The 13637-nt window shown below is 47.4% G+C and overlaps 1 protein-coding gene across 3 annotated transcripts in view; it reads right to left on the reverse strand.

Annotated features, from left to right (window-relative positions):
- Positions 1-13637, reverse strand: part of ANKRD6 (ankyrin repeat domain 6) — a 218659-nt gene that overhangs the window by 65966 nt on the left and 139056 nt on the right. For all 3 annotated transcript variants that reach the window (XM_027090553.1, XM_027090543.1, XM_027090533.1), the window contains exon 3: positions 5753-5851. In XM_027090553.1, the coding sequence (XP_026946354.1) occupies positions 5753-5851 (99 nt within the window). The remainder of the gene's footprint in view (positions 1-5752; positions 5852-13637) is intronic.

Consider the following 13637-nt stretch of genomic DNA (forward strand, 5'->3'; position numbering starts at 1 on the left):
AGACAATTAGAAGACAGAAAACATGGAGGATTTTTAAAGAAGGATGCACTGCTACCTATAAACTGCCTTAATCAAATGCTGATTCTACTTACATCCCTGGAACCTGTAACAAATGACAATGCACTTTAAAAGCACTTAATCCAAAAAAAAGTTCTGGGGATGGATGGTGGTGATGGTTTTGTAACAATGGGAATGTACTTAATGCCACTGAACTGTACACTTAAAAATGGTTAAGATGGTCAATTTTATGTTATGTATAGTTTATGACAGTAAAAAAGTACTTAATCCTATTTAAAAACCAAATTCACATTCTTAAAATTTTTAAAAATCTCCCTTTAAAAATCCATGAGGGGAGGGACTTCCCTAGTGGCACAGTGGTTAAGAATCCACCTGCCAATGCAGGGGACATGGGTTCGAGCCCTAGGTCCGGGAACATCCCACATGCCGCGGAGCAACTAAGCCCGTGCGCCACAACTACTGAGCCTGTGCTCTAGAGCCCGTGAGCCACAACTGCTGAGCCCACGTGCCACAACTACTGAAGCCCACGCACCTAGAGCCCGTGCTCCACAACAAGAGAAGCCACCGCGATGAGAAGCCCGCACACCGCAACTAGAGAAAGCCAGCACACAACAACAAAGACCCAACACAGCCAAAACAAAAACAAAAAAAGAAACATGAGGGGAAATGATTTTTATTTTCTTCCTTATACTTTTTAATACTTTCCAACATTTTACACATATAATTTCTAGCATCAGGAAAAACCGCTATTTATTAAAAGTCTAAACTGTACCAATATACCAGGAAAGGGACTGTCCATGTCTCAGAAGCTTTTCTCACTGTTCATTCTGCAGTGATGGATCCAGACCTCCACCCTCCCATTACCATGATTCCATCCACTGTCCACTGCATTCTGTCACCAAACCCTCCCCTTGGTATCCTAAGCTATTATTCCCATTACAAATTAGCTTTAGCCTTGGTTTTCTTCTCACCCACCTTTCCAAGACCCCTTACTCAAAGAGGACCCTTTCTGTGTGCCATGCAGTCAAAAGCAGAACATGGCCACTGGGTCAGTGTTTGCACAAGGTGTGCGAAGCCATCACACGTCGTCTTCAAACAACTTAGGAAGTGTTTCCAGATGAGGTGTACTTAGTAATCATGAAAAATTGCCCAGTCTTAACTTTTTAAAACTTCTATAAGAATCTCCAAGACTGCCTGTTTCTCTACCAGCATGGTGATGGGTTTTCCCAAAATGGACCCCAAGTGCAATTTGTTACTGACCTGATAAGAAATGTGGTGCCCTGTTCTCAGCAACAGAAGTGAGGCTGCAGCCCCTCCTTCAGGGTAAACACCGACTCAGTCAGATTTCTAGTCATTAGAGGCCTTTTACTATCCCCACAAGCTGCCGGCATTCTAACTAGCACTCCTTGGCCCAATCAGAACAACGCTTTTACGTAACCAAATGTAACCATTCTGTGCATGTTCTGCATAAAGTGTGGGCCGTGTGGGCCACTCTTGCTGCTAAGTCAAGGTGCAGTCTGACCTCAGCCTGGCTTCAAGTCAAATGCTTTTTTGTGTTTCACGGGCTGCCACTAAATCATGAGTTGAGGCAGCTCTGGAGCCAGAATGTCACCAGTATTTATTACTTGCTTTTAGCATGAATCTCCTGTACTTGCTTCCCTGGGGGTAACATTCCTTTGTGAAACTCTAGCTCCACGCAAGAAGCTAAATCTCACTTCTAGTTCAGCCCTTAAACGTCAATTTCCAGGGGGACGAGCAAAACGCGCAAGGAGACCTGACGACCTGGGTGAGGCTATGGTGGGAACGAAGGGTCCTCAGGCACCTGGCACAGGTGTCTCCTTGCGTGTCCCCTTTCCTGGCCCTGCCTGTCTCCAGGCCACAGCCTCCCCTCCATCTTCACACCCCTCAGTCACAGACCCGCTCAAAGCCAGGGTCCTTGCCTCAGGTGTCGGATATGCACGGCTGTGAAGGCCAAAGCCAGCCTTTCCCCACCCTGAGTGGTCCTTGAGCAGGACCGTTAGCTTTGCTCACACCAGGTAGGGTGGGTTTGGAGGACTGGGTGAGACACTTTCTCTAGTACATGAAAACCAGTCACCCTGAAGTTGCCAAGGTGAGCATCACAGGCTGAGAGACACGAAATACATAAGCCAAGGACCACCGCGGGCTGTCTCAGAGCTACTCCCCCCCCCAGAACACAACATAAGCAAACACCTGAGACTCTTGATTGAAACAGGGTCAATTACCTGTGAATCAACTCTTCCTCCTATAAAACTAAAACTTACCTTTGAAATATTTCCTCTTTGAAATATGACACAGAAAAGAACAAGATGTATCCTCACTACGTACTTATAACAGACCCAAGCAGCAACTTTGACATAATCTTTATTTCTACATGATCTAAATATCAACCATGAAATTCTGAAACTTTGGAGAAAAAAAAAAAAAAGCTAGGAAAAGTGTGGCCCTCTCAACAAAATTTACTCATTATTTATTCAGCAAATATTTATTAATCCTCTACTACGCTCCAAGCACCGTGGCACCTAATTCTCTCATTTTATTAATTAAAAAAAACTAAGGCCCAGTGCAGTTCAGGGGATAACCAGCTAATCTGGGGTAGCATGGTTGGGGCAGAACTCAAATTGGTAAGGCTTTTTGCGCTCACCCTGAGCTGTTCACAACCTGTGAAGTCAATTGACCTTAAGACAGGCCTTAAAAAGGATCAGGTGCTTCTGTGGGATGGGCTGCCTCTTTATGGCATCATCAAGCTAAGTGTTTATGGCATCATCAAGCTAAGTGACTGAGCCCAGTGCCTTGGCAAGTATAGGCACCTGAGAAGTATTTGTTGAATGACTGACTATAAAGAAAGAAGCAGAAGGAAAGCGCTGAAGCTGGAAACTTGAAGACCCAGCAATCTTGCAGGTTGGCACTTCGGTTTGGAACAGGCAAATCGTGTTCCAAAGGGACTGCAACTGTCTGCAAAGTGCATGAACCGCCAGCTCTCCATTTTTCTAAGACGTCAGTGCTCCTTACTTTGGGATTTCAAACGATTTGCAACCACTGAGGTCTAGAACTTTGTTCTGAAATACTTTTAGTGTTCTCTCCTACATGGCGAAAAAGAGTGAGCGCAAATGTGGGCAGATTCCAAAGCCAAGCTCATGGGAGAAACCCCAGTCATGCAAGGGTGGACCATGCCCCTCTTCAGGAGGAATCCCTCCCAGCTGCCACAGGCAGACATGTTGCAAGGAAGCTCAAGACAGGGTAGGTGCACAAAATGATTGCTGACCTCTTTTTCTCCCTCTGATCTTCCAGGGTTCTTCCTAGCCTTGCTTCTCTGGTTTTTCTCATTTTTCTCTTCCTTCATGCCTTTTACTGTGGCCACGGGGTCCTGGACTATTTCTGAGGTGGGGCCCATGTGACTGCTCATTGACCAATCAGAGATGGCCTTAGAGCTCCAATGAGAGTTGACAGGGTTGGCAGGAGGCAAGAGGGAACTTGCCCCTGGAGTTGCATATTCTAAAGAACTGGTTTCCACAGGTTCAAATTCATAATAATCCCACTCCAGGGCACTGGAGGTCATTCTTCAACTAATTCTCAGTCTTTACCATGACATAGAGCACAGTATCTGTAGAACACGAAGTTAGGAGTAAATTCTTCATAACATTAACCTTGTCTATCGCTACCCATCACCCAAGACAGGTAACTTCAGAAATGATTTTTTTCCAATACTTCATCTCCCACCAGCTTCTTTAAAGAACACTCATAAAGAGTTTTCTTCCTTGACTTCCTACATGAGTTTCAAGGCTGATCAACAAGCACAGTAAACGTATAGAAGACACACATGAACCATATTCTGGCAAATGCATTACTTCAGAACTAGTAAAGATCAATTCTACCTTCTCCATTCCCAGCTGTTTCTACACTGTTTTGTTGTTCGTTTTGTTTTGTTTTAAGCTACCTGGGAGAAGCAATGTACGCATCGTCTAGACCAAGGGAAAGATGCAAAAAAAAAAGATTTCAATAAGTGAAAGAGTTCCTCTCTGAAAGTAGAGCTGGCTTTCCTTCTGCGGCCATGTCCCCCTTTGGCTGCCTTGGCTCCTGAGTTTTTACTTCCTATCTTGCCTGATATAAACAGCAGTAGTTCTAGAAAGTCAGCATGGCTTTTGCTTCAGGAGAACACAGTGATACTCGCAGCTCAGGACCTGAGACAGGAGTCTTGGGTCAGGATGGGTTAGCATGCCTGGTACTGCAGCCTTGCCGCCGTGGCAAGCAAGGGCTTCAATTATACAGAGAAAACCAGACGCAGCCTGACATATTTGCACCAAGCACTGAATGCCCTGCGTTTCCTGTGGTCAGAATGTCTTCTCTCTCCCTGTATTTTTGCTCCTGTCATGTAAGGATAAGATATAATCAGGTATGTTATGACTGCTACAGTGCAAGGAAAGAAAAAAGTGTTGTGACCCAGGGTAGAAATCAACAGCTTAAAGCTAGATCAGCATCTTTTGAAAATAATACCCTTGATGACTCAATAGGTTCCAAACATAACCAGAAATTTATGAATGACACTGACAGCCTTATGCCCGTGTATATGACATACTTGGTTATTTCTTTGTGAATGCTGTCCTTCTCAACTGGTGTGTTTGCCAAGTTTTAGGACATTACACAGAGACTCAAAGAAACCTCGAAGCGCTATGGTAACCCACACCCTAGCCCACCTGAGTGTCTGAAATCTGATAACGTTCTGTAACCACAGAGATCACAGGTGAATCTGGGAGGGGTTTATAAATACTAACTCTCCAAGATTCTGTGTTCCTCACAAAAGTTCTTTCTCCTTTGAGTCCTACTATACAAATTAGAGTTAGAAACAGAATTGAAAGTCTCTGAAAATAGCTTCCAATCAGATTATCATTAGGATATTTTCCTAATAGCTCACTGGACGGCAATTTACATAATCTTTTCTACATCCCCTCCTTAGAGAGTTCACCCTCTTCAAAGACCCAACAGGGCCACCCTATGCACTAGGTGACCCCATGCCAGCCACTGCTGATTTACTCAGGAATGGATTCTTGACTCCAAAAGAGCCACTGGAATCTCTTTCTAGAAAATTTGACTAAAGAAACTCAGAGACTGAGTTTCAGTCATGGCAGAGCACCAGAGTGAACTCTTTCTGGAGGCCTCCTTTTTCTCAGATTCCATGAGATCAGTGTGCTGTTGTTTCTTTAAATAGGTCCTTTTTAACTGAATGTATACAGAATAAGAGAAATCAAGGCGAGAAGATAAAAAAATTAAGTTTTTAAGCTTCACCTTTTCTCCAGTTATAAGTTTGGTCAATGACACATTTCCAGCAAGCCTTGCCCATACTCGTGTGTGTGTGTGTGTGTGTGTGTGTGTGTGTGTGTGTGTGTGTGGTGTGCTCCTTCATACTGAGACAGGACACAGACAAGATGCCCTTCGAGGCTCTGCACTTGAATAATACTAGACAGGAAATACTACCACTAGATAGGAACCATGATGGAAAGACCAGCTCACACTCCCAAACTCGACCTTGCTACTGAGAACGGGGCCCACAGCAGACCTTCAAGAGGAAGTTCTTCCCACCAAGATGAAGCTACAAAGTGCTGGAGAGCATCTCCTACCGCCCCCTCCCTCCCCTCATAGCTAGTTACATGTTGTGGGATCTGAGGCAGACAAGCCCCCTTGACAACCACGCCCTGATAGAATGATGGCTTCTACTCACATCGTCCTGGACATCGAGGTCGCAGCCAGCCTTCAGCAAGATCTGGACCACAGAAAGATGGCCCTTATTGGCAGCAAGATGCAAGGGGGTCCGGCCATGCTGTCAATGCAGAGCAAACACTGATTTCAGAACAAGACGTCACGCGCTCTTCCCCTGGGGGCGGGGAGCCTAGAGCAAGGTTTGCACAGTAGCGCTCCCTGCCCCCCCCCCCCCCCCCCCCCCCCCGTTCAGTTTGGCAGGAGATTCTTATGGATTCATCCAGAATTCAAGTTTGTCTTGGTTAACCTTGGCTATTGGCACTGTGATCAAGGAACAAAATACGCTCAAAATGTGGAGACTTCCCTTAGTGCATAATTTCCACTCCCCGCTCATCCAACCAGCAAGTAGGAAAGTGAGGGCTTTCAAGTTTTCTCTTATTTCCCCACTGGTTTGATAGTCAGGGATGGTGAAGTGGCCACAGTGAATCTGATGGGGTAAGAGATGGGAGAGCAGCAAAGAGTCAAGCTAATCAGCCCCAGAGAAGTCTAGTTAGTAATTCCTCAAAACTGAAACTGATGGACAAACCGTTAGAACACATTCTCCCCTCTTTAGAAACAAATTTTTAAATTACAAAGTATTTCAGCCATTCAAAAATATGAACATTTTAAAATGTACACAGCCACCAATCACTTTAAGAAAAAATTAGAGAAACTGTAGCCATTCCTCGTGAACCCCTCCCAGATCTCATTTCCCCTCAACCCCGAGGTAACCGCTCAATTTGGGATCCGTCATTCCTGTCCCTTTTATTACACTTTACTACACGTTTGTAGCCACGCATAATAGATGAACATCGTTTTGCTTGTCTTCAAACCTTACATAAATGGTATTAAACTGTACAATGTCATTTGGCAATTTGGGGGGGGGTCCAACATTATATTTTTGAGTTTTTTAAAAATATCGTCACATCATTCACTCATTCTCCCACTGATGGGTTCCAGGTTGTTCCCAGTGGCTGTTCCCAGAACACACGTGAGTGCACGTCTCCTGTGCACCTGAGCGGGCTTCTCAGCCCTGCTGGTGAGTCAGAGATGACCGTTCCCTGCAAGCGGGCTCCTGAGCTGTGACACTGAGGGTCGCACTCAGAATAATCCTCTTCAGTGTAAATCAGTTTCCATCTAGAGAACTGACCTTGCCAAACGCCTAATTCTCCAACTCTTGAAGGAGCCATTATGTTGCCTTTGCTTTCTCCCTCAAGTTCACGGTGAAGAAACGTTCCCACCCCAGCTCCAAACAGCATTTAACCATGCACGGCCCCACCTGTGCTGAAACACTCCCAGGGGAATGAGGGTCTCACACGGCCTGAGTCCTCTCTCGCATCTTGGTAAAACTTCCCAAAGGCCTTTACTGATATTCTAGCAGGATAAACCCATTTATGATCTCGATCAAGTGCCAGTTTGCCGTGGGTAACTAGCCTTGCAGGAAAACAAGATGGCAGACAATAAAGGATCTTAACTTCAACCCGCGAAATGCAATCAAAGCATCAGAATGATTCTGGAAAGAAAGAGGTCAGAGCTCACTTTAAAATTAGAATTCTTAATTAAGAAAAAAGTTTGTCCTAAGAAAGTGGGCTATAAAAAGCCTTCATAAAAAGGCAACGTCTGAGATGAGATGAAAGCGTGACCTGCCTTGGCTGGCAACTGTGCTCAGCGCGGGCCGCTTAACCTTGACTCCTCCGACGAAATGTCCACAGCTGATGAGATGGAGCCAGAGAGCCTGGTTCCCCCCCCGCTGGGCGTGGCCCCGGGCTCCACCTGTCCTGCGTCCTCGTCCAGGTCATCGGATCAGTGACCTTCACAAGGCTTCTAGAGCATCCTGAAACAAGGGGAAGCCCACTGCATTTGTGAGGAGAAAGACGTGTGTGCTGTGAGGAGGGCTGACAGGATGGCGGGACACAAGAGCTTCTGAGCATCTGGAAAGTGCAGACCGTGCGGGCAGAAGCTGCCCCGAGAGAGGCTGGGAAGGAGGCCACAGGCCGAGGAGTAGCTGGTGCCACAGGTCAGGGGAGCCCCAGGGAACATCCCTGTCAGGAACCAGATATTACAGTGTGGAAGCTGAGGCCCAAGGAGGCGAAAGGGTCTGCCCAAGTGAACACCAAAGAATCAGAAGAAACACCGATGTGGTTCCAACCAGGCCACGTCTGGAGGGCACTTCAGAAACTACAGATTACTAACGAGGCGGCCCTGGGCTGGAGGCAGCTTCCCCCTCCAAGGTCAGCAGAGTCCCCTCTGTGGAGAAAAGAGAGGCCAGAGGCACTGGAGCCCGACAAGCCTCGTTCAAATCCCGGCTCTGACTAGTAACACCTGTGAGATTTTGTGCAGGACACTCTCCTAAGCCCCTTTCCTCATCTGTGAAACAGGAACGGTCTCCACTACTCACCCCGCAGGCTTCAAACAGGATAAGTGAGGGAAAGCCCACCATCCATCACGGGTTTCCTTCCCTCCAACTGTCCCCAGCCTCGCCCCTGAAGACACCCCAACCGCTGCCTCTCCTCCCTGACACCCCTGCACCGTTGCCTCGGAGACAAGTGAGATGTTTTCAAGGGCACAGACCTGGGAGAAGACTTGGACCTTGGGTCACCTGGATAGCCAGGTGGGCCCTTGCTGGAGGGTTTTGAAATACAAGGTCCCACGTCTCCACGTCTCTCTGGAAGGGGCTTCTTTACTGATAAAACCCTTCTCCAGTTCTGCGAGAAGAAATGTTCACGGCTGCCTTCTCCACACCCACAGCACTTCGGCTCCCCTCAGGGAACCACCAGTCCTGTTCTGAGGGCCCTTCCCACTAGGCCGTGATCTCCCCGAGTGCGGGACTACACCTCAAACCAATCCCGGCGCTCCTCAACCACAGGGCAGGCCGGGCCTCCCAGGGTCACTGGAGCAAATTCCACAGTTCCACGCTTGACCAGAGACAAGGCGGGCCCGGCGGGCTGCAGCCTCCAGGTTCGGAGACGTCTCAACCCCTCAGAGGAGGTGTAGGCATCCTGGGGGCTTCACGAGCATCTGAGCGCTGCAACAGTGACACAGGGGCTCCTCTGAGGAGGGTCAGTGTCCCCCTTGCATGTCTGGCTCCTTTTCTGGCATCTGGTAAAACTACAGCAAGTAGCAAAGGCGGTAGTAACTGGTTTCCCATTGACCCTGAAGCTGTCCACTCCTGTTCCCTGGGCTCTCCTAACACAACCACACACACACACACACACACACACACACACACACACACACCACCCACCCAGAAATGTGGTTGGTTTTCCAGAACATTCTGTAGTGAAAAGCAACAAAAGTAGAGCCATTCAGGGGAGTAGCTGCTCCCACCCAGCACACAGGGATACCCCAAGGTCATGCCTGACAAACGCAGAAGGCTGAAACCACCCTAAGTGTGAGGGGGCAAATAAAAACTGATCCTTAGAGGGGTCTTTGAATGACCTGTACTTAAGGGTACAACCGGTCTCAACCTCCACGCCCCTAGGAATGGCCAGTGGAAGACATGGGAACAGGAGAAAAGACTGTGGACCATGAATGATAAGGGGAAGAAGTTTCTGAAGCACTGGTTTGTCCTAGGCCCTGCCTAATTCAAAGACCAGTTTAACCCAACTCAACCCAGGCCCTGGTGAGCCCAGCAAGACCAATAGCAACAAGGATGAGAGCAAGGGCCAGCAGCAGCTAACATTTATGGGACGCTTACGGCATGGTAGGCACATCTTAAGAGTTTTACATGTATTAGCTCATTCAATCTTCCCAACGACCCTAGGACGTAGGCAGCATTATTAAGCCCATTTTACAGATGAGAAAACTGCAGCATAGAGAGACAGTCACTAGTTCAATGTCACGCAGCAGGTAACTCGAGTCTGGATTCACCCCTAAGCCATCTGACCCCAGCTCGCATGCTCTGGCCCACCACACTCCCTGCTAGCTGCTTCCTGTGGGAGGAGACACTCCCCTGGCAGAGGGCTCCACTCTCAGGACACTCCCGCGGCTCCCAGATGATCGCCCCTGAGGGTGCTTGCAAATTACCTGGTTTCCTCAGAATCTCCAGATGAGGAGAGAGGCTGTCCATTCTCACTGTACATCTGAATCGCCTGGGGAGGTCGGTCTGTGTGTCTGCCCACCCGTGCTGATGCCTGAGGCCTTCCTCCAGAGTTGCTGACTCAGTGCTCTGTGGGGCGCAGGCAGCAGGGGGGGGGTTATACATCCTCCCCAGGTGATTCTAATGAGTGACCTGGGCTGAGGAGGGGCCGGAATAATCCTCCCCAGAGCAGCCACAGGCCCTCAGGTGAAACCTGCCCAGTGGGGACCGTTCCAGCAGGAGTCATTCCTCTCGGTACATTCCTCATGACGCTTTCGTCCCCAGCTGTCAGTACAACACACTAAAAGACTGCATCTCCTCAACCCAGAACTTTCTGTATCGTAAGAGAGTATATAAACGATACAATGACACTACTAAAAATTCGGAAAATGAAAGCAAATCATCTGTGATTCCACCACCCCATACAAGGATTATCGTCTTTACCCCATCTCTTCCACTGCATCTTTTCTATTGGTGCTTTTGCAGTTACATTCACAGGTCACATGAAACTAGCTTGCTTGTCCATTAATAGTGGTCCTCAAACTTTATTGGGCAGCAGAGGCTTGTTAAAGACAGCTATCTGGGCCCCCTTCCAGGGCTTCTGATTTTGTAGGTCTGGGGTGGAGGCTGAGAATTTGCATTTCTAACAAGTTCCCAGGAGAAGCAGATGCTGCTAGTATAGAACCACATTTTGAGAGCCACTAACATAAACCACCGGTTTTCAATGCCGTTCCACATTAGAGTCACCTGAAAATATTTTTAAGATCTCAAATTTCAACCCCAGATTCCATCAGCCTAGGGTGGGGTCTTGGAGTGAGTGTTTTTTAAGTTCCAGGTGATTCTAACGTGCAGCCGGAGGTTACGAATCCCTCGTTGCATGCTTTAAATGTGCTGGTCCCTCCAACCTGCCCTGGGGTCAGGATGGGCCTTCTGAGAACAGCGAGGGGAGGGAGGGTGCAGGACCCTGCAGAGAGCACATTTCCCTGATCCAACCAGGGAGGGGCAGAGGCTTGGAGCACACTCACTTCCAGGGAACTGAATGGCAAAGGGCCTTGAGACGTAGCCAGGCAACAACTACAAAAAAGTGGCCTCACTGTCAACAGCTCCGGGCTCTGGTCTGGGTGCTGCTTTGTTCTGGCATGTTGAGCCCTGCGGGTCCCGATTTCCAGCAGAACTGCTGCATGGTAACAAAAGAGTGACTCCCGTTCCAGCAGGTGACCCGTAAATTACACTCTCAGGTGATCATAAAGGGCGCTCAGAATGAAAAGTCCCTGCTACTCGTTTGGAAGAGCCTAACTCCCAGCTGGAGGGGGTGGGGCTCGGTCAGGGAATATTCCTAGAGAAGAATTCCTGTTCAGATAAAGATCTCCCACCAACAAGGGAGCCCAGCCAAAGGTAACCAGCTTAAAATACACCTTGAAAGAAAGTGGAGGTGTTTTGTTCCTCCCTGTGTTCAGATGTGGCACTTAATCCCTCTCACCAGACACTCCAGGTGGACCAAGGTATTTACACTGGAGACACCTCCCTCGGGAGGGGCGGAGCCCCAGGGAGGCGAACCAGGGGTAATCTGAGAACCACAAGCCACCGAAACAAGCCTGGAAAGACTCTCTCTTCCTACAGACTCCATGGTACCCGAGAGTCCTGGCCTGTGACCCTGGTCACTCATTACTCCAGTCGGGACCTGGAAGCTGGGTCACAGCTGCTTTCTCCTGCTTAGGTATCTCAGATCCTCCTTACTAAAGGGCAGGCCTTTCACACTGACAACACTCGCCCCATGAACACCTGCCCCATGGGTGCTGAGCCCTGACTCCTCAAGGAAGCTGCCTGGTCTAACAGAGTGGACCTGAGAAGGGAGAAGAAAGGGTGCTTAACAGAGTGGACCTGAGAAGGGAGAAGAAAGGGTGCTTAACAGAGTGGACCTGAGAAGGGAGAAGAAAGGGTGCTTAGCCATTCCTGGAACAAAATGATACGCTTTTGCTCAAGCTCACACAGACACACGGGGCAAAAGGAGGCTAAAGGAATTGAGACTCATTAGCTCAACGCAATAAAACAATTGAGCCATCTTAACTGGGTGTGGTTACAAGGAGGGCAGTTGCAGAGATGTGACCCACATGAAGGGAAACAGTTCAACAAGAAGAATTTAGGTATAACCTAAATTAGTGTAATAATTTCAAAATGACAACACTTCCTTTCTTCAGATCATGAGAAATACAATAGGTCAGGATCATGCAGTCTTTTGAGGCGAGTAAAGTCTGTCTGTATTACCTGCAGCATTAAGGAAATAGGAAAGAGAGAGAGGAAGCAAGAAAGCTGTAACAGTAGTAAAGTAGGAGTGGCACATATTTTAGAAACAATATAATACTCGGATTGAAAAGGGTCTGAGAATTTAATTTGGAGAGGATAAGTAAGGCTAGCAGAGGGTCAGTGGCTAGCAGAGGGTCAGTGATTTTCAAGAGCTCAAGTTTTATTTGTGGCAGAACAAATAACAGCTGGAATCCTGGCCACTTGGCCCCTTGTTCCGGTTTTAAATTGTATTACAAGGCTCCCCACAAACTTTCTTAGGTGTCCCCAGGGTCCCCTGATCATAAACAGTATTCCCAGAGCTTCGACTGCCTGGAATGGTGTCGATTTGGGTCCAAAACTTCAAAGTCCTTCTCAGGCTTATGATTCAATGAAAACACAGTTATCAAGATATTCAGGGGAGAAAATGGACAAAGAAAAAGTGCCACGGATAAAAGGAAAGTGAGAAAATAAAACTTTACATTTTAAAAAAATGTATAGTGTAAAGAGACTTCAGAACTTTCTTTCCTTTTTGGAAATGTGATTTGTCTACCTGCCTACTTGAATGAGTGACACATCACATCTCAATCAGACCGTAGGTGACAAGAAACAGCGAGGGAATAAAGTCCCTGGATGACAAAAATCAGGATCCAATACAATCTCAGATTGGAAGGACAGGCTAATTTTAACAAGACAAAATGTAATGGGGGCAGATGTAGAATTCCTGCGCTGGCGGGGGTCAACGGTCCAATCATACTCGGGCAGGGCTACTGGGATTGTCCTGTAAAATAACAGTCCTTCCTTTTAAAACGGTCAGTGCCAAAAAGCTTCATAATGTTTCTCTAAGTCTTACTTTGGGGAGGGCCTACTAATCATAAATAATTGGGAGAGATGATTTTAAATGTGTATGGTTAGGAATCAATTATTCAAACATAATGGCTTCATTAATAAGAAAATTCCTTTTCAGGTGATACAGAAACTGTTAGGGTCGGGCTTGCTTCTAGAAAGGTCCACCAACCAGAAGGACCAAAATATTTCAAGCAACTTAATTGGCTGTAAAGAATCCCATTGGTTAGGGACTTCCCTGGCGGTCCAGTGGCTAAGACTCCGTGCTCCCAATGCAGGGGGCCTTGGTCTGGTGCCTGGACAGGGAACTAGATCCCACATGCCACAACTAAAGACCCCGCATGCCACAACTAAAAGATCTCGCGTGCCACAACTAACAGATCCCGCGTGCCGCAACTAAGACCTGGCACAGCTGAATAAATAAATTAATTAATTTTTAAAAAAAGAATCCCATTGGTTCCTATAGTACATCTATTCCTAAGTTAGAAGGTATCAGTTAATGGCCTCCATGCTCCTTACAGGTAGCTACTTAGACTACATTTTCAATACGTTGAAACATTGACAGAGCAAAGCACAGTGGTCCAATGCCTGATGAACTATGGTTGAGAGGTAAGAGCTGTCCTCTCTTATTTCCTGATTTTTATTGGAATCATTGCCTTTTCAG

Source organism: Aethalodelphis obliquidens, unplaced genomic scaffold (assembly GCF_003676395.1).
Source record: "Aethalodelphis obliquidens isolate GAN/ISIS:26980383/991018 unplaced genomic scaffold, ASM367639v1 scaffold3, whole genome shotgun sequence".
Lineage (NCBI taxonomy): Eukaryota > Metazoa > Chordata > Mammalia > Artiodactyla > Delphinidae > Aethalodelphis > Aethalodelphis obliquidens.